This window comes from Spermophilus citellus (genome assembly GCF_964194105.1).
Source record: "Spermophilus citellus genome assembly, chromosome: 10".
Taxonomy (NCBI): Eukaryota; Metazoa; Chordata; class Mammalia; order Rodentia; family Sciuridae; genus Spermophilus; species Spermophilus citellus.
Genome location: NC_138197.1, coordinates 131,141,442 through 131,168,663, shown reverse-complemented (window position 1 = coordinate 131,168,663; position 27,222 = coordinate 131,141,442). Strand labels below are relative to the sequence as shown.

Below are 27,222 nucleotides of genomic sequence, written 5' to 3'. Positions count from 1 at the left end.
GCTTCCTGCAATAAGGAGAACTGGGTAATGTGGAAAACCCTCATCTTAGAAAACACCTAGAAATTCTTCATAAAGCAAATAACTATTTTCATAGATATGTGCACATGAATATAAAAACTGTCTCTAGATACAAAAATGAATCTAAGATAGGCGCAGTGGTGCACAACTGCAATCCCAGTGGCTTGGGAGGCTAAGGCAGGAGGATCGCATGCTCAAAGCTAGCCTCAGCAAAAGGGAGACACCGAGTAACTCTGTGAGACCCTGTCTCTAAATAAAATGCAAAATAGGCCTGAAGATGCGGCTCAATGGTTGAGTGCCCCTGAGTTCAATCCCTGGTACCAAATAAAATGTACCAGGCATTGAACCTAGCAGCTCTTTTCCACTGAGCCACATCCCAGCTCTTTTTTTATTTTAAGACAGGGTCTCCCCAAGTTGCTTAGGGCCTCGATAAGTTGCTAAGGCGGGCCTTGAACTTATGATCCTTTTACCTTAGCCTCCCAAGTTGCTGGAATTACAGATGTGCACCACCGCCCCTGACTTGGAGTTTTCAGTGCATGGTTGGTAGGCGCTGTTGCCTCTGGCTCTGTGGCAAGGAAGGACATCTCATAGCAGATGTTTGTGGTTTGCTTATGTGTTTATTGTTTCTTTCTCTTGTTAGAATATAAACTCCAGGAGGGCTGGATGTTGCTTCACCTTTGTATTTCTTTCCTTCTTTCTTTCTTTTGGTACCAGGGATTGAACTCAGGGGCACTCAACTACTGAGCCACATCCCCAGCCCTATTTTGTATTTTATTTAGAGACAGAGTATTACTGAGTTGCTGAGGGCCTCACCTTTGCTAAGGTTGCTTTGAACTAGTGATCCTCCTGCCTCAGCCTCCCGAGCCACTGGGATTTGGGGCGCGCACCACCCAGCCCGGCTTCGCCTTTGTATTTCTAACGCTTGGTACTTTGAGGTAGGAAGGAGGGAGGGAGGAAGGGAGAAAGGCAGACAAGGTAGGAGGGAGGAAAGGGGGAAGGGAGGAAAGCTCTTCGCGGTTCGCAACCCTGAACAGCCCTGGTCCAGGTTCTCCCTTACTTGAGCTTATTAGGGTTGCGCCTGGGGCGGGGCGGGAAGGGCCAGGAAGGCAGGGCTGGGACCGAGAGGGCGGGGCCCTCGCGGCGCCGTCGTCATGGAAACGCGCTCGCGCGCGGAACTACAGTTCCCAGCAAGCCCCGCGTTTCCGGTTGGGAAGATGGTGGCGCGTAGGAGAAAGCGTGCGGCTAGGGACCTTGAGGCGGGCGTTCCGAGCCCACCCGGCTACTACGGTGAGCGGCTCGGGGACGCGAGGTTGGGAGACGGAAAGGCTTTGCTGGGAGGTGTCCCGGGAGCCCCGGGAGCGGCCGCTTGGTTGGGCCACGGCAAGTCGAGAAGGCCCTGGCTCCGCGGGACCCACGCGGCGCCCTTCTCCCGGGTCAGCCCGTCTTGGTGAGAGCCTTCCTCACAGAGCCGTCTCTGAAGGCCTGTGCGAGGAAACTGCCTGCCTCCCTTCGCCCTGAGTGCTTCCTTCTTAGCCGATACAAGATTGCTGTCTGCTTTCTTGCTCCCCAGCCTCCTGCCCCGGGGCCGCGTGCGTCCCCAAAGTGAGCGGCCCCCTAGCTTCGTGAAGGTGGCCCTTAGGGAGTCGAGCCGATAAAGGCCCTCGGACTAGATGCACAGCAGGTGGACCTCAGCCGGTCGGAGGCCGGGCGAGGGTGCGGCTCCCTTGAGAAAGGGAAGTTTGAGCCAGAACCTGAAGAATGGGTGCAGGGACGAGGTTTGGTGCGCAGGCAGAGAGAGCAGGTGTGAGGCCCGGCTTGTTGGGGAACCGAGAGTCGGGGTGGCGGAGGGTAGGGTGAAAAGAGACACCGTGGCAGGCCGGTCACACAGCTTCCAGAAGGATTTGAGTGTTGACCCCAACAGCAGCAGAGTTGGAGCCCCCCTCTCATGCGCCCCCGTGTAATTGCCAGATGAGTTCTCTCCTCCACCCCCTTGGGAGTCCCCCTTCTGCGGATGTGTGTGCTCACGCTCAGAGGTGGTGAGGCTCTGCCGAGAGGTTGGGCTCACTGAAGGAAGAATGCGCGATGCCCGACGGGCCTAGGAAGGGTCCTGGAGAAAGGGTGGATTAGGTGCTCACCTGCACTCACGGTAGCCTGACCCTGACTCCCATGCCACCATTTCCCTTCCAGCCATTCCGATCAAGTTCTCAGCAAAGCAGCGAGCTTCTCATTACCTTTATGTGAGAGAACACAGAGTTCGAGAAGGCACCCAGTCTACATGGCCTCAGAAGCGGACCCTTTTTGTCCTCAATGTGCCGCCATACTGCAACGAGGTGAACTGGCAGGGGACCTGTGAGCTCTGGAATGGGAGCCCCAGGGTCAAAATGTTCAGAAAGTGGAGGGGTGTCAAATGTTGAGAAGGTTGCCTTTACCTCTTGTGGAAAGAAATTGGATTTTTCTTTTTCTTTCTTTTTTTTAGTACTAAGGATTGAACCCAGGGACACTCAACCCCTGAGTCACATTCCCAGCTCTTTTTGTATTTTTTTTAATTTAGAGAAAGGGATTCAATCATCCTGTCTTTGCCTCCCCAGTTGCTGGGATTACAGCATGCACCACTGAGCCCAGCCAGGAAATCGGGTTTTGGCGAGTTTTTTTTTTTGGTGGGGGATACTGGGGATTGAACTCAGGGGCACTCAACCACAGAGCCATATCCCCAGCCCTGTTTTGTATTTTATTTAGAGACAGGGTCTCACTGAGTTGCTTAGTGCCTTGCTTTTGTTGAGGCTGGCTTTGAACTTTCAATTTTCCCATCTCAGTCTGTGGAGACGCTGGGATTCCAGGCGTGTGCCACCTCGCCTGGCTTCAGGAAATTGGCTTTTTAAAAATTATTATTATTTTTTAGTTGTTCACAATACCTTTATATTATTTATTTTTATGTGGTGCTGAGGATCAAACCCAGGGCCTCACACGCTCTAGGTGAGAGCTCTACCGCTGAGCTATAACCCCAGCCAAGAAAATTGGCTTTTTAAAGTATTTGTTTTGTTTTTGGTGGTACTGGAAATGAGCCTGGGACCTTACACATGCTCCCTAATCACTCTGTCCCTGAGCTACACCTCCAGCCCTTTTAAGTTTTAATTTTCTTTTCCTTTTTTTTTTTTTTTTGAGACAGGGTCTCAATAAATTGCTGAGGCTGGCCTTAAATTTATGATTCTCCTGCCTCAACCTCCCAAGTAGCTGGGATTAAAGGTGTATGCCACCATGCTCAGCTTTAATATTTTAAAAATATAATTTGAGGGCTGGAGTTGTGGCTCAGCAGTAGACAGCTTGCCTAGCATGTGTGAGGCCCTGGGTTTGATCTTCAGCACCACATAAAAATAAATAAAACAAAGGTATTGTGTACAACTAAAAAATAAAATTTTAAAAATTATTTGAGGGATATGTTACCCAGAATTGTTTGAATTACATTGTTCTTTCTTATTTTTTAAAATATTTTTTACTCATTGGTGGATCTTTATTTTATTTATTTATATGTGGTGGTGGGAATCGAACCCATGCCTCACATACGCTAGGCAAGCACTCTTCCACTGAGCTACAACCCCAGTCCACATTGTTCTTTCTTGAATGTAAAAATGATACCTATCTGGACTGGGGTTATAGCTCAGCGGTAAAGCACTTGCCTAGCACATGCAAGGCACTGGGTTTGATCCTCAGCACCACACAAAAATAAACAAATAAAATAAAGGTGTGCTCAACTATAACTAAAAAAATATTTTTTTTTTTTTTTAAAAATGGGGCTGAGTGCTTCACCTATCCATGGGAGGTGAAGAAAAATGTAAGAAAATAAAAATTACCTCTAATTCTGTCTAGAAACACCTTAATTTTTTCCACAGAAAGTATTAAATTTAGTATTACATACATTTATAGAAGTAAAACAGGGAGTTGCTGGATTTTGAATGAATTTTTTTTTCAGAAGAAAAAATTAATTTTTTTTTGTGTGTGTGTGTGTGTGTGTGTGTGTGTGTGTGTGTCTGTCTGTCTGTTTTGCTGGGGATTGAACCCAGGGCCTTGTGCTGCATGTGAGGCAAGCACTCTACTAACTGAGCTGTATCCCCAGCCCAAGAAAATAAATACTGATTTCTAAAAGATTCCTCTTAAGGTCAAGGGAGAAAGAAGCATTAAGAAGAAAGTTAGGGCTGGGGATGTGGCTCAAGCGGTAGCGCGCTCGCCTGGTGTGCGTGCAGCCCGGGTTCGATCCTCAGCACCACATACCAACAAAGATGTTGTGTCCGCCGAGAACTAAAAAATAAATATTAAAAATTCTCTCTCTCGGGCTGGGGATGTGGCTCAAGTGGTAGCGCGCTCGCCTGGCATGCGTGCGGCCCGGGTTCGATCCTCAGCACCACATACAAACAAAGATGTTGTGCCCGCCGAAAACTAAAAAATAAAGATTAAAAAATTCTCTCTCTCTCTCTCTCTCTCTCTCTCTCTCTGTCTCTGTCTCTGTCTCTGTCTCTCACTCTCTCTTTAAAAAAAAAATTCTCTCTCTCTCTCTCTCTCTCCTCTCTCTCTCCTCTCTTAAAAAAAAAAAAAGAAATTAAAAAAAAAAGAAGAAGAAAGTTAACCTAGCTAAGCTTGGTGGCATATTCCTATAATCCTAGCAACTTGGGAGGCTGAAGCAGGAGATCACAAGTTCAAGGCCAGCCTCAGCAACTTAATGAGAGATAACCTTTACTAAAGTGTAGCAAATGTTGAGAAAAGGGCGCAGGCTATAGGTGTATAGCTTGATGCATTCCACAAATTGAACATGGCCACGTACATAATCAATGTGTGAATTGATAAACATCACCACACCCCAGATGTTCCCTCATGCCCTTTCTGCTTTGGGTCATCACCATCTTGATTCTGAAAGTGTAGATTTGACTCCTTCTTTTCTTTGGTGGTGCTTGGGGATTGAACCCAGAGCCTTGTGCATGCTAGGCAAGCCCTCTACCAACTGAGCTGTATTCATAGCCCCTAAATTTGACTCTTATTTAACTTAATTGTCTTAGAAGAAGAATATCAGGAGTGTCCCCACCTTTCTTATTATGGAGGTTGGGAATGTGGGAACTGGACATGGCACCCTGGCTTTCTCGGTTGGGTAGACTTGGGCTCTTGGTCCTTTGGGATCCCTTTTTAAAGGATGTGACTGTCCACCCAGGTGTAGGGGAGGCTCTGGGGAAAGCCCTGTGAATATTCACCCTGTGCTTCCCTCTGGCCATGGCAGGAATGCCTGACTCGTCTGCTGTCCCCCTGTGGCACTGTCCAGTCTGTGGAGTTGCAGGAGAAGCCGGACCTTGCTGAGAGCGCAAAGGAACCCAAGTCGAAGTTTTTTCACCCTACGCCCATTCCGGTAGGCCTTCAAGTTCCAGGTTCCACTGGAATGGCAGCACAAGGCGGGGTGGGGGCAATTAGTGTCCCTTGTGTAGGGGATGGTGGTGTGTATGTAGGTGCAGAGGTTGGCAGTGGGACTCTGAGAGCATGTCCTGTAGTCCTATAATAGACATTCCCAACCTCCGTAGTTCCAGTTGGTCTAGGAGCCAGCTGTGCAACATCTTTGAACTTCCTGCCTGGTGGTTTCCATTCTCCATGTTAGAGCTTTGGGACTATCTCTGCACTCTCCTGCAGGCCCCCTGGGCTCCCTGCTTGCTTCTCCCTGAGGTAGAGGCCTCCTTAGGCCAGGGTTTGGTCTCCAGGAGCACTATGCCTTCCATGTTTTCCCAAGTGCCTGGACCTGACTCCTTCTCCTAGCACAGGAGAGTCTGACCGGTTGAGTGCCCTGTCCTCTCCTCTCTGGGCCTGGTTTCCACAAGCCTGCCCTAAGGTTGAACCCACTTTTCACTGACTCCTTCCTGAAACTGGAAGAAATGTCCCTTGTATCCCCTGTCCTTGGGGGAAGAGCTGGGAATGAGTCTCCCTTCCAGCAGCAGTTGGGTAACTGAGTGTGACTGTCCCCCACCTAAACTCTTCCCTGGCCCAGCAGCAGGTAAGGTGAGGGCAGGTGTGGGAACTTGTGCTGGTGTGGGTAGGGCTCCCCCACTCGGACCTCTCTCTTCCCCCAGGGATTCCAGGTAGCCTACGTGGTGTTCCAGAAGCCAAGTGGAGTGTCGGCCGCCTTGACCCTGAAGGGCCCTTTGCTGGTCTCTACGGAGAGTCACCCTGTGAAGAGTGGCATTCATAGTCAGTGCTATAGCACCTCCTTTCTGGGCCCAGGGTTGGTGAGGGAAGCTTTCTGGGAGCCGCCTCTGGGTGCCACGAGCCATAGCCAGCTCCCTGAGGGCAGTGCGAGGGAGACGCAGGCAGACAGGGCTAGTTGGGGTGCGTCAGGAGATGCTAGCCTGGAACTTCAGCACCAGGTGGACAAAGGTGGAGACCCAGCCTGTTGCCACTAGAATCTCAGCACTTGCCCGCTGGGCCACAGGTCTCGAGGCCTTGCAGCCTGTGTCAGAAAGTCCTGACACCTGGCAGGCCTGAGGCAGCTGCTCTCCTTGTCTCCCCATCCCCCAGAGTGGATCAGTGACTATGCAGATTCAGTGACTGACCCTGAGGCCCTGAGAGTTGAGGTGGACACATTCATGGAGGCCTACGATCAGAAGATTGCTGCGGTAAAGGGACACTGCCTCCGTGTGGGAGGGTGGGGCTGCAAGTATGTGATGTGACTCCCAAGGGGGACAGCCTGTCCTTGGTCACCATATGAGTCCAGGCTTTCTCTACTGAATCTTTGGTTACTTGGCTGGGTGACGTTGAAAATAGATGGTCTGTAGGGGGGTGGGGGAGGAGCAGCATTGGCACCTGGGTGCCCTATCCCCATACTCAGCCCGTGCCCTGCACCATGGGGCTGAGTGCTAGCAGGACCTGCCAGGGCAGGTCTTGACTGCTGGAGGAGGATGGGAGGTTCCGTCCCTCGAGGCTTTGGAGGGGTCAGGAGCACTGTCCTGCAGAGGAGTCCTGCCATGGGTCAGCAGGGTGCCATTCCTTGCAGGAGGAGGAGAAGGCCAAGGAGGAGGAGGGAGTCCCTGATGAGGAGGGCTGGGTGAAGGTGACCCGCCGGGGTCGGCGGCCTGTGCTTCCACGAACTGAGGCAGCGAGCCTGCGGGTGCTGGAGAAGGAGAAACGGAAGCGTGCGCGCAAGGAGCTGCTCAACTTCTATGCCTGGCAGCATCGGGAGACCAAGATGGAGCGTAAGGGCCTCCTCCAAGGCAGGGGATGGCCTTGGGGGTTGGGATGGGAGTGCATCCTTGGACACGTGCTCTGGGCTTAGAGTTCCAGCCTGGCAGCACTCTCCTGCTTCCCAGGGGCAGCTGCATTTGCCCAGGAGTGGTGGGTGGGGTTATTCATACCCACAGAGGCATCTGGGATGGAGACCCACCTCCAAGCCCCTGAGCCCTTACGCTGGAACCTGTTAGCCTCCAGCCAGCAAGAAGTATGTGGAGGTGATCTCCAGAGTCGCTGAGCTGTAGAGAAGGCCCGGGGGGCCCTGGGGCTCTCTGCGGTTCACCATCTCTTCACCTGTGGTTTGCTTTTGGTGCTGCTGCTAAGCTCCCTCCTCCACTGTCTTGGTCTCTTGCTGTCTCAGCTGTCCTGTAGGTCAGCTGTCTGTGGTTCGAGGAAAGGGTCCTGGCCTGAGCCTGGAGGGTGGGCTCTGCAGCTGTCTTGACCCCCAGCCCTGTTGCTGGCGCACTCTGAGACTCACTGCTGCACTGACACTTCTCCTGTACTGGTCCTTTTCTTCTCTCCAGATCCTGAACTTTACCTCATGGCCTCCATCAACCTTCTCTCCTTTAGACTCCAGATCCCCACCTACCCTTTGACCTAGATCATTCATTGACTAGTCACCATCTGAATTTGGTGGCACTAGGGCTGGAGAGGGAGGCACCTGGACTCCTTCACCTGGGGGTGGAGTAGGCATGTGGATCTTTTTGTTTTCTTTGGGCTTCTCATTGGTGCATTTCTAACCTCAAAACTCTGGCATGTCACCTCCTGCCTCAGCCTTGCCTCTGACCTGGTCTGCAGTCAAGTACTGTGTTCTGATTCCTTGCAGAATCCAGACCATGACCCAAAGCGGGCAGGGTGGGGAGGCCTGGTGGAACCCCCCGACCCTGGGAAGTGAGGGGTGTGCCAGCACTCTCAGTGGGGGCAGCGGGCGTCTCCCACAGGATGCTGCCTGACCCTGTTCTGTGACCTCTCACACCACAGACCTTGCACAGCTGCGCAAGAAGTTCGAAGAGGACAAGCAGAGGATTGAGCTGATGCGGGCCCAGCGCAAATTCCGACCCTACTGAGCCTGCCAGGCTGTGACCCGAAGTGCAGGGCCTGGCCAGTGAGGACACGGGGCCTGCTGGCCTGAGATTGTGCTCTGTAAAGCAAGACAGTAGGCCAAAGGGCCACTGTGTCCTGCGGCCTGGCCCCATCAGGTCTGCATGGGCTGGAAGCAAAGGACAGGCTCACCCCGGGTCCCTGTGCTGAAGCATGTTGGAGCACAGCAGGAAGATGTGGCCCTCAGAAGTGGTTCCTGCCTGTCAGGAAAACAAGTAACTGCTTGTGTCTCCCCTTCTCCTCAACGGAACCCCCTGCTGGCCATGGAACAGCCTCGAAGGCAGGGAAAAGGCGAGAACATTTTATTTCGCATCCAGGCTGGCAGTGGAGAAGGCTTCAGAAGCCACCAAATGACAGGCAAGCTTCCTTCTGCCTGTAGCAGCTCATTACAGGTCATTAACTACAAAACGGACACCCTAAGTCTAAATGCTGTCCCCCTGAAGTCTCAGATGTTAATGTCAGAATCTTGCCCCTTCCCCCACCTCCATCACAGGATTCTCTCCTGTTCATCTTGGTTTTCAGTAAGGCCTGTTGCCACCATGCCAGCCATGTGGAGGCTGACTGGCGTGAGCATGAGATGTCCATAGCCCAGGCTACAGCTGGGCCGGGATCCTGCGTTTGCTCTGTAAAAAGGAGCTGACGACATTGGCCACGAGGTGGGGAGCATTCATGTGGACATAATGGTTGCCGGGGATTTGTACAAACTGGAACCGCTGGAGGAAGGGAGGGTCGTGAGGTGTGGCCAAAGGAAGCGGCAGTGCCCACCTGTGGCCATTGAGCCCAGGAACTCAACTGTGCCCTCCCATGGCCTGCTGCTTCTCAGTGGGCCAGGCACTCCCTGGGGCTCCTCAGACTCTAGGGACTCAGGCCACCTGGGTTGAGGACCATCTGAGTTGTGAAGCTGTAGCACTGAGTGGGGAGGCCTCTGTCAGGGTTGCCGGTGATCCTGACAGGTGAGGTCCCCTGGAGAAGTGAGGTCATAGCACCGGCAAGTCCCTGAGGGAACACCAACCAGGGAGGCCTGGCCACAGCTCTCACCTGCCACCCATGGGAGGGCTGCCCTTTTGTGAGGGGGTACAGTTGCCCCAGACTCTGGTATTTGTGTGGATAATGATCACAGAGTGCTGGTGCTCCCAGGGGTCCGGGTCATAGCACAAGCCCCACCCCCAGCTAGCACACCCACTAGCAGGACGAGTGGGCGGTGAGTGGGGCTGACCCAGGGGACACATGTGAGAACAATAAAACTAAAAGATTGTGCTGATGAAAGGCCTCTTGCCTGAACTTGGACTGACCACAGTGGGGATTGAGGCCACTAGTTCCTCAGGACACTTGGGCCTGGGCAGGTGAGCATGGCCTGGACACCAGCTCCCCGAGCCTGCACGTGTTGCCTTTTCTTTTTTTAAGGTGGTAGCATTTGAACCAGGGATGCACTGCTTCCCACAGTGCTCTCTGCCCTCCTGTCTCCAGGCTTCAGAGCTACATCCTCAGTCCTTTTTTGAGACAGTCTCACTAAGTTGCTCAGGCTAGCTTTGAACTTGTGATTTGCTTCAGCCTCACCAGCTGTGGGGATTGGTGGTATGCACCACAGTGCCCAGCTGTTACCTCTTTTAGGATGGATCCCATCATGTCCAGCATAAACATCAGGGGCTCCCTGTTGGCATCATTCTCCCGTCTCACATCACTGTATCCTTGTGCTGCTCTGGAAGCAAGAAGAAATGGGTTCCCCCTTGGACCCTGCCTCCCAGCAGTGCCTTAGAAGACACCAGGTCTAGGCTACCTGCTACCTCTGACTTTCCCACAGCTGGTTCCCTTTAAGCTTAGATTTATTGAGCACAGTCATTCAGTATGAGCCACAGGCCAGACTGACTTTTCGGGGGGTCAAGGTTACAGGACTGCCCAGGGTCACAGCCACTGAATGCTGGGGTTGGATATTGAGCTTAACTGCTTTACTACTGGGCTACATCTGCACCCCTTTTTATTTTTTATTTTCAGACAGGGTCTTGCCAAGTTGCTGCAGCTGGCCTGAAAGTTGTGATTCTCCTGCCTTAGCCTCCTGGTCACTAGGATTACAGGAGTATGCCACTGTGCCCACCTAAGGTCAGGCTTTGCTTTATTTATTTTTTAAGATTTGTTGAGCTACAACATACCCACCATACAGTCATCCTATTGAAAATGTACCACTTAATGGTTTTGGTACAGATTCGCCTCAGTTCGTGGTGGGGTTATGTCCCTATGGCTCCATGGCAGGTGGAAAATGCCTCAATGACGCCAAGCCTGCCAAACACCCAAGCACTGTAGGTGCTGCCAGTTTCCCTGTGATCTCAGGGCCTACTGGGTGCTGCCACTGCCCAGTGTCGGGAGAATAAGGTCGCGTGTTGCTAGCTCAGGAAAAGTACAGAGTCCAAGTGCAGTTTCTACTTGTGCACCAACGGAAAGTCAAAGCCTCCAAAGAACCACTGCACCTCAGGTTTCCCCAGGAAGACCGCACACCTTCCCACAGGTGTCTGGGGAAGCTGACTTATGATGGGGGTGGCTGGTGCCAACCACTGAAGGGTGGTGGGTCCGACTTACTTGACAAGCAGGACGCGGGCCTGCAGCTGCTGGATGGAGTGTGTGAACAGCTCCCTGCTGATGAAGTCAAAGCTGTACTCCGGCTGTGGGGACAAAGCCAGGGTGAATCCTTGTGGCAAGAAGCCCTGCAGTCCTGGTCCTGGTGAGGTCACCTCAGCACCTGCTCCAGACCAAGCCCAGCCCCACCATGGCACCTCTGCCAGGCCTCCCACTTTCCCACATCTGTTCTTGTCTTCTCCCTGGCTCATGGCTGCCGGCCAGACTGTTGCCTGAGCCCTTTTCAGCTGTGTGGCCATTTGACTGAAGGCAGAGAAGTGACTCAGGGTACTTCTGGACCTAGATCTTGGAACTGAGGTGTGGTCCTCACAGCTCCCTTCTTACTACACAGGCTGCCCTGTACCTTGTCACCTGGACACCAGACAGAACCCCGGACCTTCATGAGACCTCTCCACGAGAAAGGAACTCGCTTGGATCACAGTGCAGAGTGACTTCACCCAGCCTCTGCTGTCTTCCACCACAGCCCTGACCATGCTGTCATGACCACTGAGTGTGTCTAGGCTGTGCTGTCCAGTGCTGTGACCACCAGTCCTAGGGCTATTGAGGTGCCCTGTTGTGAAATGCTGCTGGGTTTGGGACTCAACTGGAAAAATAACAATCAACTTTGATGTCAATCATGTCTTGAAATGACAGCATCTTGGATGAGTTAAATAAAAATATTACAGTTGGTCTGGGGCAGGTAGCTCTGTGGAATAGAGCTTGCCTAGTATGTGCTAGCCCTCTGCTTGGTCCCCAGAACCACAATTAATTTGCCTGCTTTCTTTTTTTTTTAGAGAGAGAATTTTTTAATATTTCTTTTTTAGTTTTCGGTGGACACAACATCTTTATTTCACTTTTATGTGGTGCTGAGGATCAAACCCAGAGCCACGCGCATGCCAGGCAAGCGCGCTTCCACTTGAGCCACAACCCCAGCCCTGCTTTCTTTTTACTCTTAGGGCTTCTAGAAAATTTTATTACATGAGGCTCACCACTGGCCTGGCACTCTAGTCTGAGAACTCTCAGAGACAGGAGCTCTCAAATTTTGTCCATGTTTGTACCTCTCAGCATGTGGTGACAGAGAAGTACAGGTGCGTCGATCGATTCAAGAAAGCTCCCTTGAGGACTGATTGCAGTAAGCCTTCCTTAAGGTTCTTCACCACCGCAATGAATATAATACCCCTCTGGGGACTGTGGGTGTCGCTCAGTGGTGGAGCCCTTGCCCAGCATGTACAAGGCTCTGTGTTCCTGCCCCAGCACCACATAAAAGGGGGACAAAATCCTGAAGATTTGGTCATGGCCACAAAAAACTCTGTCCTGAGGCTCTTCCAGCCATTTCCTGCTTTTCATGACTAAAACAACCTCTGGTGCTTTTCCCAAAGCAGGTTTCCACATCTTGCACAAGGCCCACACTCTTGTGGACTTGAGTCCCAGGGGCTGTGACCAGGCACTGCGGGCTGCCTCCCCCCACCCCCCCAGGCAAACATTAAAGCAAGCGCTTTCCAGAAGGCAGGCTAGATCCCAGAGGCCAGGAACTTGGTCACAGCTGACAGCTAACAGGAGATGGCGCCAGGACTCAAGCTCAGCACTCAAGCTCAGGAGGGGGCCCGGCCTCTCTAACACTCCTGTTCTTGCCAAGATTGGGGCTGTCTAGCTCCAGGGCACAGTGAGGCCCTGGCTGAACTTAACTTGATCTCCCAGGGAGGGATGGAGGGACATTCTCTCCACTCCTGTCTCTGGAGGTGGGAGCAACACAGGCTTATGTTTCTGCAGCAGTTTCCCAACCAGCAACAGGCCCTTTCTCCATGAGAGCATCTGCGGCCATGGGGCTGCTGGGTGTATCATTTCCATGAAACAACACAGGACATGGAGTCTGTCCGTGACTGGGCCAACATCAGGCAGCCATCGTTTTGCTTGGGAACCTAGAAGATGGTGATGTGTCATTTGAGACAGAAAATAAATGAGGTCTAGGAGCATAGCACATGCCTGTAGTCCCAGCAACTCAGGAGACTGAGACAGGAGGATTCTAAGTTGCCAGCCTCAGCAACTTAGTGAGAACCTGTCTCAAAATAAAAAGACTGGGGTATAGCTCAGTGGTACACTGCTCGCCTAGCATGAGCAAGGCTCTGGGTTCAATGCCCGGCACTGCAAGAAAAAAAAAAGCTAGGGGCAGGGTAGGCAAAGGAACCTACTGAGAAAAGTATAAATTTAATTATGGACATGTCACACTTCAGAATCTTCTGAAACATTCGGAAAAACTATTTAGAAAAGTGGTCCAGATACATCAAAGATCTAAACTTAAGAGCTGAAACTATAGAACTCTTAGAAGGAAACATTGAGGACTGGGGATGTAGCTCGGTTGGTAGAGTACTTGCCTTGCATGCACAAGGCCCTGTGTTCGATCTCCAGCACCCACACTCTCCCCCCCAAAAAAAGAAGAAAATGAGAAAAATCCTTCATGATACTGTATTTGGCAATGCTGCTATGGACATGATATCAAAAGCACAGATGATAACAAAAATAAATTGGACTTCATCGAATGAGATGGGGCTGGATATGTGGCTTGATGGTAGAGCCCTTGCCTAGCATGTGTGAGGCCCTAGGTTCAATCCCAGTACACTCCCCCCCCCAAAAAAAAAATTAGAGCCATGCACAGTTGTGTGTGCCTCTAATACCAGCAACTTAAGAGACTGGGGCAGGAAGATCAAAGCCAGCCTCAGCAACTTAGCAAGGCTGAAGCAACTTAGTAAGACCCTGTCTCTAAATAAAATACACAGGGGCTGGGGATGTGGCTCAAGCAGTAGCGCAAGAGCCTGGCATGCGTGCGGCCTGGGTTCGATCTTCAGCACCACAGATAGACAAAGGTGTTGTGTCTGCCAATAACTAAAAAATAAATATTAAAAAATTCTCTCTCCCTCTCTCTCTCTCTAAAAAATAAAATAAATAAATAAAATACACCAAAGGGATGGGGATGTGGTTAAGCACCCCTGGGTTCAATCCTGGGTACCAAAAATAAATAAATAACTGGACTTGGTGGCACACACCTGAAATCCCATTGACTTTGGGAGGCTAAGGCAGGAGGATTGCAAGTTCGAGGTCAGCCTCAGCAACTAGCAAGACCCTCTCAAACAAAAAGTACTGGGGATGTGGTTAAGAGCACCTAGGTTCAATTACCAAAAACAAACAAAAAAGACCCCCCCCAAAAAAATAATTAGAACTTTTAAAAAAATTTTTTGTTGTTGTCAATGGACCTTTATTTTTTATTTATTGATATGCAGTGCTGAGAACTGAACCCAGTGCCTCACACAGGCAAGCACTCTACCTCTTAGCCCTAGCCCCAGCCCTAATTAGAACTTTTGTGCATCAAGAAAGTGGCTCAGTGGTGGAGCACTTGCCTCACACGTGTGAGCACTGGGCTCCATCCTCAACACCATGTAAAAATAAGTAAAAAGGTATTGTGTCCACCCACAATTAAAAATATTAGGAAAAAAAAAGTGAAGAGGCCAGGTGTAGTGGCCTGTAATCCCAGTGGCTCAGGAGGCTGAGGCAGGAGGATTGTGAGTTCAAAGCCAGTCTCAATGATTTAGCCAGGTCCTTTAGCAACTTAGGGAGACCTTGTCTCTAAACAGAATATAAAAAAGCGTTGGGGACGAGGCTCAGTGGTTAAAAACCTCTGGGTTCAATCCCTGGAACTGCCCCCCCCCCAAAAAAAAATAATAGGCTGTTGAGTAGGAGGAAATATTTGCAAGTCATATATCTCATAAGGAATTAAGATCCAGAACTAAAACAACAACAAAACCCCACACAATCCAATTAAAAAATGGACCAAAGAAGACACGCAAGTGGCCAGTAGCACACAGCAAGGTGTTCACAACACTAGTCAGCAGAGAAATGCAAGTCAAAACCGCAGCGAGGAGGCACTTGCACAGCTACTAGGACACCATCCTCAAAAACAGGCAAGATGAGTGTTGGTGGAGGAGGAGCCTTCAGAAGACCCTCTGCAACTGCAGGGATCAGCGATTCTGTGGTTTCTCAAAAGGTTAAATAGAGGGCTGGGCTGGGGCTCAGTGGCAGAGTGCTTGCCTGGCAGGTGAGAGGCACAGGGTTCGATTCTCAGCACCTCATGTGTATAATAAAATAAAGGTTCATCAACAACTAATAAAAATATTGTTTTAAAAAAGGTTAAACAGAGAGTCACTGTGTGCCCCAGCAGTCCCACTCTGGTATAGCCAAGAGAACTGAGAGCGGGGACCCAAACGGACACTTATACCCACACGTTCACAGCAGCATCATTGACAGTAGCCCAATGGTAGAACCCCAGGTGTAGGTCAACAGATGAGTGATACAGAAAATGTGGAATACACAATGGAATACTATTCAGCCTTAAAAAGGAGATTTGGGGGCTGGGCCTGTAGCTCAGTGGTAGAGTGCTTGCCTTGTAGATGTGAGGCTCTGGGTTTGATCCTCAGTACCACATATAAATAAATAAACAAAGATATTGTGTCTATCTACAACTAAAAAAGAAGCCAGACACAGGACAAACATGGCACAATCCCCCTTAGAGGTGCCTAATAGGCAAACCCAGGAGACGGAAACAAAATTAGAGGTTACCACTTCCACTCAGCTGCTTCCTTACAGGCGGTTAAAACGACGAATACTGTGTATGTCTATATTAGGTGCATAATTGAAGAACAACTTAAAACCAACACCGGGCAGCAGGCAAGCCAGGAAGGAGCTGGAGGACGGCAGCACTCACCCAAGTGATCCTCCGGTCTCTGTTCAGCACCAGACCTGGAGAGGCACAAGGCAGGGTCCTCAGTGGTCTGAGTCAGAGGGGCTCACCGCCGCTCCCCTGGGGCCTCCTCAGCTCGGACAATTCTACCCCCTGGGCTGGTGAGGCCACCGCTGCGGTCCTGGGCCAGCCCTGGACTCCAGTCTTGGGATTCTGTTGGAGCAGAGCCTGACCACAGCCCTTGGACCTCAGACCCGCGGAGCCCACGGGAGTCCGGCCACCCCACAGGGCGGTGCTGATGGGGGGGAACAGCGAGTCTGAGCACATCAGAAAACTCCCCTGGGAAACGGAAAACGTCATTCAGAAGCAGCAGACAGCTAAGAATCACGTCACTCCCTGCTGAAGGGAAAGTGAAACAGACACATTAGAGGCACTGAGGCCGCGGGCCACCGACTTCAGGCGGTGACTCGGCTTTCTGCACCACCTAGGAAGGATGAACGGTGGCAGCGCCATGCCTGGACAGTGCCACAGGGAGAACACCCACGTGGGGCCTGGGGGTTCGGAGCATCCCCTGCTGCACGGTGGGTAAGTGCCACCTTGGAAGCTGCCCAGGGCTGGCCGGGGGGAGAAGGGGACCTTCTTAGCAGGGGAGAGGGGTACGCGAGCTGCGGGCATCCACATGGGTGAGAAAATAAGGCCACCCTTCCCTCTCTACAAGTTTTAGTCAAATGCCACCTACCAGCAGCCCTCCTGTTCAAAGTTGCACACGCCTCGCCCGGGCCTCCCTAGGCCCCTCTGATTGATTTTCTCCATTGCTACACCCCTGAGCTCCACCCTTGGCCACCGTGGCACTATCTAAAGTGCACTATCGTCTTTCCCCTGCTAGACCACAGCTTCCATGGGAACACAGTCTGGCCCACGTGACATGGAGCTGGCCGGGAGCGCTTGTGGAAGGAGTACGCAGGCGGGAGAGGCTGGGAGGGCTCAAAGGAGTGGATGCTACTCTATTGTTGTTTGTTGGATGATGAGTAGTCGTTATTACTATTAACATTATTACTTGTTAATATTTCAATGTATATATAAATAACATACCAACAAAGGTTTTATTTTGTTTTTTTTTAACTTAACTATCTGATTCTAACATTCACTTGGAAAAATAACAGGAAAGAATAGAATGGAATTTGGGTGCAGTGGTGCACACTTGTAATCCAGCTATTCAAGAGGCGGATGCAGGAGGATCACAAGTTCGAGGCCAGTCTCAGCAATTTAATGAGAGCCTGTCTCAAAATTTATAAAGGGCTGAGGGCATATGAAAAACATTGGATTTGGCCCCAGTATAGCAAAAAAAAAGAAAAAAGAAAAAAAAAAAGAATAAAGGTGTTAGGCAACCGAGGAGCTATCTGGAAAAAGATAAAGTCAGATCCAAACCTCATTCTCTACACTAGATAAGTACACAGTATTAAATATTTAAATGCAAATACTAAACACAAAACAGTATTAGACTCAAACATGAGCTTTTAACTACAACTCAAAATTCAGAGGCCATAAAAAAGTCATAGATTCAATTGTAATAAAAAATATTCTTCATTGCAAGAAGGAAAAAAAAAAAAGAAACTACCTTAAGTAAAGACAAAAGATAAAATAAAACCCAGGGGAAGGTATTTGCAATCCAGTCTCCCCACAGATGAACATGTCTTCAAACTGAGATACGGGTGTCAAGCAGGGCAAGGGGCAAAAGCAGGGAACGTAGGTCCTACCCAAAAAGGAGGACAGAACTACAACTACGGGAAGATACCAGTTCTTAGGAAATGGACAAAATTCCAAACAAGTGACATCCAGGGACACAGGCCTCTCAGCCAGCAGAGTTGGCTGAGAGGACACCAAGGCGCAGCTGTGAGGACACTGGCAATGTCTTGGAGGCCCCTGCGCTCACCTTGGCCAGGGAAGAGGTGCCTCAGTTTGGGTTCTGGTCTGTGTGCCTGCCTTCGTCCTTGGCTGTGCAGACATCCACATGGCCAGGGGACAGCACAGACCACTCACAGCCAGTGTCCCTCCTCAGGTGACTGCTAAGTTAGCCTGACACCATTAGGGAACATGGGGACCGGCCTCCAGTTTCCTAGCAGGGAGGCCTCCAAGGAGACTCTCCGGTGCCAACCAGCCACGCAGGTGGAGGGGAGTCCTGTGCTCCACCCAGGAAAGCCTGGAAGGATGTCGCTGTGGCTTGAGCACGTCCTAAATCTCCTGTCTTGGAAGTCTCGTCTCCAGTATCTGGAGGGGACCTTTGGGAGGTGACCCTCATGAAAGGATTAATTGGAGCGCTCTCCGACGCTCGTGCATGTGATGCCCTCTGCAGCAAGAAGGCCCGCGCCAGATGCCGGGCAGATGCCTGCACTGTGCTCTTGGATTTCCGGCTCCAGAACCTGGAGAGTGGAAGAAGTCTGTCCATTTGCACCTTCTTTTCTCCTCATCTCCTTCTGACTGAACTATACCTGGCAATCACTACCGAGCTAGGCCCTAGCCCCTACATTTCTATTATTTATAAATTTCCTGGCCTCAGGTATTTTGTTAGAGCAACAGAAAGCAGACCAAGATGAATGTGAAAAAGCTCAGAAGGGGGATTAACTTGCAGGTGAGATGAGGAAAAAGATGGATGGGAACAACGAGTCTGTGAGATTTTCTATTCCTGTGACTTAGTATGTGCTAAAAAAAAAAGTTAATATTAAATTGAAAAATGAAACTAAAATCATGTCTAGGTGGACACCTCTGCCCAGCCCTTTTGGAAAAGCCATGACCCCCAGGGATGTTCAAGAAGTAGGGCGGGGATAGGCCTCCTTGCTGGAAAGCCAACATTTGAACATGGATGTGGCTCTCTGAGGAAGAAACAATCACAGAGACATGAAGGAGAGATATTTTCCGTAATTATTATGTTTTCCACTCTAATTAGAGATTATGGAACTCTTAGATGATAAATGTAATGTTTAATTGTTGATAGAGGTTCTAACCAGGGCTTTGTGTCTCTGCATGCTTAGAAGGACCCTGTGCCTGGGAGGTTCTGGTTGCTGCACCCACAGATCACCCCAGCCTCTTGAATCCCAGGCAGCGGCCCCTGGCTCTCTGGGTTTTCACCATGATGCCCTCACTGCCTGGCAGGACCAGAGCCCACCAAGGTCCATCTTCCTCCTGCCGAGGCTCCAGCAGCTCGAAGCATAGGAAAATACATCAAAAAGGGGGTTATCTCAGAGGGTAGCGCCGTCTCCTATGGCCTGAGGTCCGACGCCACGTCCTCCAGCCTTTCCAAGGATCCATTCTGCCCGTCACTGAGCAGCACCAGGCAGGACCCAGCTGCTTGGGCCAACAGTGTGCGGGTGGGTGGTGGTTACTTCCTGTCAGCTGCCCGCCAGCTGGGAGCTCTGTGAGGGCGGGAGCTGGGCTGCTTCTCTATCTCTGCCCACCCTCTCACCCACTGCATGAGGCAGCGCGGCCCACTCAGGGTGGGGGCTCAGGCTGGTATGTCAGATGTGCTGAATGTGCGAATGGACGGGTGCCCTCAAAGGCCGCAGAGCCCTCTGGCCCTGGTGTCCACACACGTAAACCAAGGGACCCTGATTCCTGAGGACCCATGCTGGTCAATTCCAGCCCTCCTGGGGCTGGTCCACTTCCCTGTCTTCTGCCTCCTTCCTTTCATAGTTGCAGATCAAGATCTGGGTCTCACCCTGCGTCTAATAGAAAAAGTAGGCCCAAATCTCCATCATGTCAGATTAGGCCCCTACTTCCTTAACAAGACTCCTACAGTGCCAGAATTAAAGTCAAGAATTAAGGGCTGGGATTGTAGCTCAGCGCAGAGCGCTCCCCTAGCATGGGTGGGGCCCAGGTTCGATCCTCAGCACCACATAAAAAATAAAATGCATTGTGTTGTGTCCATCTACACCTAAAAATAAATATTAAAAAAATCAAGAATTAAATGGGATGGATTCAAACTAAATAGCTTCTCAGCAAAAGAAACAATCAGTGAAGTGAACAGAGAGCCTACAGCTTGGGAACAAATTTTTACCAGTTGCACATCAAATAGAGCAGTAATTCTAGGGTATATAAAGAACTCAAAAAGCTAAACACCAAAAAGACAAATAAGCCAATTAATAAATGGGCCAAGGAACTGAACAGACACTTCTCAGAAGATGATACACAATTAATCAACAAATATATGAAAAAATGTTCATCATCTCTAGCAATTAGAAAAATGCAAATCAAAACTACACTAAGATTTCACCTCACTCCAGTCAGAATGGCAGCTGTTAAGAGTACAAACAACAATAAGTGTTGGCAAGAATGTGGGGGAAAAGGCACACTTGTATACTGCTGGTGGAACTGCAAATTGGTGCAGCCAATATGGAAAGCACTATGGAGATTCCTTGGAAAATTGGGAATGGAACCACCATTTGACCCAGCTATCTCACTCCTCGGTTTATACCCAAAGGACTTAAAAACAACATACTACAGGGACACAGCCACATCAATGTTTACAGTAGCACAATTCACAATAGCTAAACTGTGGGACCAATCTAGATGCCCTTCAGTAGATGAATGGATAAAGAAAATGTGGTATATATACAAAATGGAATATTACACAGGATTAAAGGAGAATAAAATTATGGCATTTGCAGCTAAATGGATGAAGTTGGAGAAGATAATGCTAAGTGAAGTTAGCCAATCCCCAAAACCCAAAGGCCTCTGCTGGGACCTCCTGAGGTCACCGACACAGATGCCAGCAGAAGCCTGGCAGAGCGGGCACAGTGCCTGTTCACAGGGAGAGGGGCTTCTGTGGGGCTACTCCTTGCCTGTAGGGAACAGAGTGTGTTGCCAGATCTCCCAACTTTTCAAAATAAAGCAGAATTTCTATTTCTACATAAAATCTTACTATTTTAAATACAGGTGACCTATCCCCTCCCCCAATGTTTTTGTTTAAAGTGCACAAGTCCAACAGATGGTGCCCACGACCTGAATGCAGCCCGGACGTGTTTGCAAAGCACTAAGTATCAAGCCTGGTCCATGCAAGTCCTCGATGCCATGCCAGTGACAGTCCGCAAAGCTTGGAGAGGGAGACCTTTACCTGTGGCCCCCCGGGTGGCTCCTCTCTGCAGGAGGAGTTTCCCGCACTCCTCACCCACATGGCTGTTGTTCTTCAGGAACCTGGGGGGGACAGAGGGATGCTGAAGGCCACGGCCGGCCCAGGGGCCAGATGGAGAGGGGAACAGGGCGGTGAAAGGGAGGCACCCAGGAAGGACGCGCCTGGGTGCCGCAGGCCGTGCCAGTGTATTGTGCCAGCATGTCGCTAAGTGTCCTATGAATATGAGTGTGTGTGTTTCCACTCTAGATGGTAAGTACTGTGAGCCCTGACCCCTGGGCACACTGCTAGGAGCAGGAGAGACAGATGTTACCAAATGGCCACGGTCCCCATCCATGGTTGTGGGGCTCCTGGCCAATGAGGAGACAGGGAGTCAGCAGGACAGGGCAGTCACCTCCAGGGAAGGAAGGGTAGTCATGGCCGGCTTCCAGAGGGAAGCAGCCCACTGAGGCTGAAGCAGGAGTGGGGAGGCCAGCGAGGTGCAGGGGAGGATCACAGGTCAGGCTGGGGGAGCTGCAGTCTTGGAGGCCAGGAGGTAAGACAATGTGAGGAAGGGTGATAGCAGGGTAGGGAGGGGGAGGGAGAGAGGGGGAGGGAGGGGGAGAGAGGGAGAGGAAGGGAGGGGGAGGGAGGGAGAGGAAGGGAGGGGGAGGGAGGGAGAGGAAGGGAGAGGAAGGGAGGGGGAGGGAGGGGGAGGGAGAGAGGGGGAGGGAGGGGGAGGGAGAGAGGGGGAGGGAGGGGGAGGGAGAGAGGGGGAGGGAGGGGGAGGGATAGGGGGGAGGGAGGGAGAGAGAGGGAGGGAGGGAAGGGGAGGGAGGGAGAGGAAGGGAGGGAGGGAGAGCAAGGAAGGGGGAGGGAGGGAGAGTGAGTGTGTGTGTGTGTGTGTGTGTGTGTGTGTAGATGGGAGGGCCACTGGAGCAGGGTGGCAGAAGTGGCAGGCATGGCTTAACGCCTAGGGTGGAACAAAGGCAGATAGAGCCCCTCTGGGGCGTCCACCAGGAGGCTGGTGCTCAGGGCAACCACAGGAAGACAGAGGTCTGGTGTGGAACTATGGGTGGGAAGAGTCTTCCCTGGGTCGCAGAGGGTTCCTCCCAGGGTGCCCTGCAGTGCCCCAGCCTCCCTCCCCACCTGCTCCCAACACCCACCCCTGCAGCATCTCCTCCGGGCTGACCACACGCGAGGGCTTCTGGGAGGCCTCCACCTGCAGCACGTGCTCTATGGCTCTCCGCTTGTAGGTCAGCAAGTTCTCCATCTCCTAAGGGTTGCCATTGGCTGGGTAGGCAGGGCTCCAGGCTAGAGACTAGGGGTCCCTTCCCTGGCCCAGCTCTCTGGGCCCCTGCTAGTGATACCCAGTGAGTCCTCTGACAGCCATGGCCAGTTCAACCCGGCCTGCAGGGACATTGCAGGGACCAGGTTGGATGATGGAGAAGGAAGGACATCTCTGTTAGGTGCATTGTAAAGACATATCAGAGGATCAGTCATGACCACCAAGGGTGGGCGACTTCACTTGGTTCAACTAATGCCACCACGCCAGCTGGTGGGAGGGCTGGCGAGGGGGTGTGGAGCCAGGCCCTCCCACTCCCACCTGAGAATAGGGGACAGGGAGACCCAAGCGCTCACCCAGCCCCAGGAGGGGGCCCTGGGTGCTGTCTGTCCCATCAGTGGGGAAATACAGGAAGAAAGCAGGTCAGTCCTGGTGGTCCGCGAGTTGGGTCCTCACTATAGTACGGGTTCATGCAAAGGGCTCTTACTGAGCACCTACTACTAAGCATGGCCCCGGGACATGGTGATAAAAAGATACGTTCTTGTCCTTGCAGAACTGTGGTCATTTTACAGATAAGAAAACTGAAACTGATGAAATAGATGTGTCACCACCAAGAGCTGAGCCTTCCAAAGAGAACAGCAGACCACCAGAGCGGGCAGGGATCTCCGAGAGCACTGAGTGCAACTTCTCATTTTATATGTGAGGACACTGAGGCTCAGAAAGGCCAAGTGACTTGCCTTGGGCTACACAGAACATAAACGACAGAGCCAGGTCTCAGATAAAGGGGACAGCACTAGCTGTTATTGGTGGTGGTAGCTGGAGGGGTCAGTACTTTTCCGGTCAGTCCACACTCGAGCGTGCTCTGTGTGGTTGTGCAAGTGTGCATGGCACAAAGTAATCTGGCTGAGCGTGAGTGTCGTGGGCTCACGGGCTGTGTCCTCCGCACTTCCTCAACCCGCAGTTCCTCTCCTCTTCCACCCCGCCCCCACCAGGATCCACCTGCCTTCTGTGGCTCCCAGGACACACACAGGGTTCCACGGGCCCTCACCTGACCACTCCTGGGTACAAGCATGGAATGCTCCCCTCTGTGAAGGTTCCCCGACCTGGTCCACCCCGCCACCTCCTCCAGCCTCCCTGATCTACCAAAGGAGACAGGGCTGAGGGCACCAGCTGGGCCTGGGGCTTCCCTGGGGCACGAAGCCCCCTCCTTACATTAATGTCCATGGCAAACGGCGACGCGTCCAACAAGATAAGTTCATCCACCATCTCGGGGAAGGTGCAGGAAAACTAGATGAACAGAAAGGGAAGGGTGAGCCGAGCGAGGACGCAGCTCTCCCCTGCGCTTCCTGAAAAGGCTTTGGTTGGGCGAAGGGGCCCCCTAGAGGTCAGAGTGAGAACCCTCTGTCCCTTCAGGCTCCTCCCCTGGACCCCCCAAGTCTGCACCCGCACCCAGCTCCAGACCCTGGTGACAGCTGGACTCCAGGGTCCCCTTGATGGGCGGGAATGTGGAAACTCTGAACTCTATCAGGAGTCTCCACTTCCTGACACCAACTTCCTCACCAGGGCGACTACTACCATGATGTGCTGCCCGGCTGACGAGAGGCCCCTACTGAACCGTGAGGAGGCCCTTCCTTTCCGGGGGAACTTCCTCCTCCTGCTTCCCCCACTCCCACCACTTCAGGTGGCCATAGCAAAGCCATCTACTCACCATGCCGCCTACAGTGCCTCCTGGGGACAAAAAGAGGACAAAGGAGCAGTCAGCAGACATACCCTTGCTCCAGCCAGGGCTTTGTTTCTCAAACTCAGGCCCCCTCCCCTGGCTCATCAGGCCCCTTCCAGACATGTCCACTCATGGGGCCACCTCTCCCTCATCAGGTCAGAGAATAGCCACCTTTGAGCCACATGTCTGAGGTCAGAGTGCACAGAGGCCAAAGGTCAATGTCCAAGACGTCTGTGTCTCTGCAGTTCTCAGAGGTGCAGAGAAAGGAAGCAGGTGCCAACTCCTGGGCTCCCACAGCCCCTGCAAGAGGCCAGTCAGTCGCTGGCCAAAGGGTACTCACCGAAACTGTGGCCCATGAGAGAGAAACGGCTCCATTTCAAGGCTGAAAATACATAAAGCAGGAGGTCTGGATGGCGCCCCCACGGGCCTCTTTCCTGCTGTCCCAGGCTTGGGAAAATCCCTCTCCCCCAGGAGACCAGTTTAGGGGACACTGGAGGAAGCGAGCTCTTCCGGGAGAAGAGCTTTCTCCCCAGTTCCACCCAAGAATTGCTGGTGGAACTGGGGCCAGACCAGAGCCACACCCAGCTGCAAGCACAGAGGGCGCATCCCAGGGCACCCCCACACCCCGGCCTCCTGCTCACCTGCCACGACTCGCCGGACCTCATTCACAAAGTTTTGGTGGTAATACGGGACACCTGGGCTGTAATGGGATGAGAGCCCATGGCCTCCGAAATCCATGGCAACGTAATAGAAGTCTGGGCCGGAGATAAGGGAGGAGAAGGGTCCCCATCAGCCGCCTCTCACTGCAGGCGGCCCCTCAGCTTCCCTTCACCCCCGCCCTACCTTGTGGGAGGAGAGGGATGAGTCTGTCGAAGGAGTTGGCATTGTCCAGCCAGCCATGCAGGCACAGAACTGGGGGGCCCCGCAGGGAGCCCCAGGCTTTGGCAGCAATGTGGCCCCAGGGCACTGTCAGCTTCAGCTCTGAGAGCAGACCTGAAGGACCGCGACATTCATTTGTTCACTCGTTTGTTCATGAAGCCAGCCCTTCCTGGGCCCTCATCTAGGCCCAGTGTTCCCAGGACATTAGCACCACTGACCCCTGCCCTGGCCCCTGCTGGACCCCTGCCAGACATGGGTGTGCAGATACCCAGAGGAGGGAGAGAAAGCCTTGGCAGGCTTGATAGAATGCACCCATTTGTACTGGGGCAGAACTGGAGAGTGGGCTGGGGTTTGGGTGGCCTGGACCCACCACTAATTAGCTGTGTGACCCTGGGCAAGTTCCTGAAATGTCTCTGCATCCCAATTTCCTTTTCTGTAAAAGTGGAGTAAAGTCTGGGCATGGTGGCACATGCCTATAATCCTGAGGACTCCAGAGGCTGAGGCAGGAGGATCAAAAGTTCAAGGCCAGCCTTGGCAATTCGCTGCCTTAAAAATAAAAAGAGCGGGCTGGGGATGTGGCTCAAGCGGTAGCGAGCTCGCCTGGCATGCGTGCAGCCCGGCATGCGTGCAGCCCGGGTTCGATCCTCAGCACCACATACAAATAAAGATGTTGTGTCCGCCGAGAACTAAAAAAATAATAATAATAATAATAAAATAAAAAATAAAAAAATAAAAAGAGCTAGGGATACCAGGCATGGTGGTACACACTTGTAATCCCAGTGGCTCAGGAGGATGAGGCAGGAGGATTGCAAGTTCAAAGCCAGGTCAGCAATTTAGTGAGGCCCTAAGAAACTCAATGAGGGCTGGGGTTGTGGCTCAGTGGTAGAGCATTTGCCTTGCACATGTGAGACATTGGGTTCGATCCTCAGCACCACATAAAAATAAATAAAGTCGGGGCTGGGGATGTGGCTCAAGTGGTAGTGTGCTCTCCTGGCATGCCTGGGGCACTGGGTTCAGTCCTCAGCACAAAAGAAAAAGAAAGAAAGAAAGAAAGAAAGAAAGAAAGAAAGAAAGAAAGAAAGAAAGAAAGAAAGAAAGAAAGAAGGAAGGAAGGAAGGAAGGAAGGAAGGAAGGAAGGAAGGAAGGAAGGAAGGAAGGAAGGAAAAGAAAAGAAAAGAAAAGAAAAGAAAGAAAAGAAAGAGAAAGAAAGTTAGTTATAAGCCTGGGGATGTGGCTCCCTGGATTCAATCCCCAGTAACAAAAAACAAAAACAAGAGCTAGATATGTAGCTCAATGGTAGAGTACTCTTGAGTTCAACCCCCAGGACTCCCCAAAAAAAGAGAGAAAAAGATTAATAATAAAATAAAACAGTTATAACAATATACTGTATTAAAAGTTATGTGGAGCAGGGTAAAATATCACACACACGTAACCCCCAGCTACTTAGGAGGCTGAGGACGAGGATCCTAAGTTTGAGGACAGCCTGGGCAACTTAGTGAAAATAAAATAAAATAAATAACGCCAGTACAACAGGTGGGGGGCACTGGTGGATGCAGCCGGGTGGTAGAGCATCACCAGCAAGAGCCAATTAGTTTCAATCCCAGGGCAGCAAACAAAAGTTATGCGACTGATCTCTCTCTCTTTCTCTTTCTCTTTCTCTTTCTCTTTCTCTTTCTCTCAAAATACCTTAGGAGAGACAAAAGGTGAAGGTGAGTCCTGTTCAGGCAGCTGGAGATTTTATCACGTTACTCACAATAGTGGGCAATTTCAAACTGGAGTTGCTATTGGATATTTTTGGACCTCGGATAACTGGAAGCTTGGAAATGAAAACTGTGGACAGACGGGGTTCAGCCTTCACTGAGGGCCACGTGGGTGCTGGGCACCTGACACAGCGAACTCCCCACTCCCCACAACATCGCTTCACACAGCAGGAGGTCTACTTCATGCCCAAGGTCATTCAGGGGAACGCGATGCACAGCGGGTCTGGAGCTGGCAGCACCACTCCACGACCCGGGCGCTACTGCCCAGCACCGCGCTGCCTCGGGCCTACCCTGCTCAGGTCTGGCCCGGCGCTGACATTTTCCCCCGCGGGCTCGCCCTGCCGGGCTGGAGACCTCTGCGCCCCCAGATACCCACGCTTCTCTCCTCCCGAGACCCTGGGCGGCCACGCGCGGCAGCGTGGGCACCCACCCTCCAGCTGGTCTGGCTCGGCTAGCTCCCGGGACAGCAGATAAAGAAGCTTCGACACTCAGGAGTGCGGGGGCGGTCATTGTCCCTGCTCACGGGCCCGAGAAGATGGGTGGGCACCTGGGTGCTCGTGCGTGGCCTCCCCCGCCCGGGTCTAGTCTAAGGGGCCCTGGCCCAGCGTTTTCACCCATCGCTCCGCTCCCGCGGCGCGCGGCAGTCTCTCTAGCCTGGCGAGGTCGCGGCCACAAGGAGGAGAGCTGTCGCCCGGAGCTCAGGTCCCGCCCGCAGCCCCGCCCCTAGACCCCGCCCCGGCGCAGGCCCCGCCCCAGGTGCCGGCCCCGCCTCCC

General features: G+C 52.0%; 3 protein-coding genes and 1 long non-coding RNA gene across 8 annotated transcripts in view; 3 read left to right on the top strand and 1 right to left on the bottom strand.

Annotated features, from left to right (window-relative positions):
- CYB5R3 (cytochrome b5 reductase 3) overlaps window positions 1–27,222 on the top strand; it is a 191,657-nt gene that overhangs the window by 60,491 nt on the left and 103,944 nt on the right. The window lies entirely within an intron of this gene.
- Window positions 1,155–8,387, top strand: RRP7A (ribosomal RNA processing 7 homolog A). The gene is made up of 7 exons (XM_081309226.1): window positions 1,155–1,305; window positions 2,206–2,348; window positions 5,279–5,404; window positions 6,114–6,231; window positions 6,559–6,656; window positions 7,034–7,232; window positions 8,248–8,387. Exons 1-7 carry the CDS (start codon window positions 1,170–1,172, stop codon window positions 8,331–8,333), a joined length of 906 nt encoding a protein of 301 aa, XP_081165352.1. The 5' UTR covers window positions 1,155–1,169; the 3' UTR covers window positions 8,334–8,387.
- SERHL2 (serine hydrolase like 2) lies at window positions 8,304–27,187 on the bottom strand. 3 transcript variants are annotated; one of them, XM_081309223.1, is made up of 12 exons: window positions 27,063–27,186; window positions 24,653–24,802; window positions 24,451–24,564; window positions 24,150–24,191; window positions 23,798–23,817; window positions 23,302–23,376; window positions 21,971–22,080; window positions 20,811–20,890; window positions 15,728–15,762; window positions 10,939–11,021; window positions 9,970–10,066; window positions 8,304–9,080 (listed from the first exon to the last, which is right to left on the bottom strand). In XM_081309223.1, the coding sequence occupies exons 1-12, from the start codon at window positions 27,064–27,066 to the stop codon at window positions 8,961–8,963; spliced, it is 930 nt and encodes a 309-aa protein (XP_081165349.1). In that variant the 5' UTR covers window positions 27,067–27,186; the 3' UTR covers window positions 8,304–8,960. The 3 variants fall into 3 exon arrangements, with proteins under 3 accessions (XP_081165349.1, XP_081165351.1, XP_081165350.1); XM_081309225.1 differs by lacking the exon at window positions 27,063–27,186 and adding an exon at window positions 26,879–27,056; XM_081309224.1 differs by lacking the exons at window positions 8,304–9,080; window positions 9,970–10,066; window positions 10,939–11,021; window positions 15,728–15,762 and adding an exon at window positions 15,778–16,042 and having other exon boundaries at window positions 27,063–27,187.
- Window positions 10,073–11,670, top strand: LOC308657492. Its single transcript, XR_014023947.1, has 2 exons — window positions 10,073–10,464; window positions 11,327–11,670. It is a non-coding gene; the product is annotated as an uncharacterized lncRNA (long non-coding RNA).

Excerpts from the sequence above, each read along its gene's own strand:
- RRP7A (XM_081309226.1), top strand. The coding sequence starts at position 1,170 with ATGGAAACGCGCTCGCGCGCGGAACTACAGTTCCCAGCAAGCCCCGCG. Across the intron at positions 2,349-5,278 it reads TGCCGCCATACTGCAACGAG|GAATGCCTGACTCGTCTGCT; the intron begins GTGAACTGGCAG and ends TGGCCATGGCAG. Across the intron at positions 7,233-8,247 it reads TCGGGAGACCAAGATGGAGC|ACCTTGCACAGCTGCGCAAG; the intron begins GTAAGGGCCTCC and ends CTCACACCACAG.
- SERHL2 (XM_081309223.1), bottom strand. Across the intron at positions 23,818-24,149 it reads TCTCATGGGCCACAGTTTCG|GAGGCACTGTAGGCGGCATG; the intron begins GTGAGTACCCTT and ends TTTTGTCCCCAG. Across the intron at positions 10,067-10,938 it reads GCCCGCGTCCTGCTTGTCAA|AGCAGCACAAGGATACAGTG; the intron begins GTAAGTCGGACC and ends TCTTGCTTCCAG.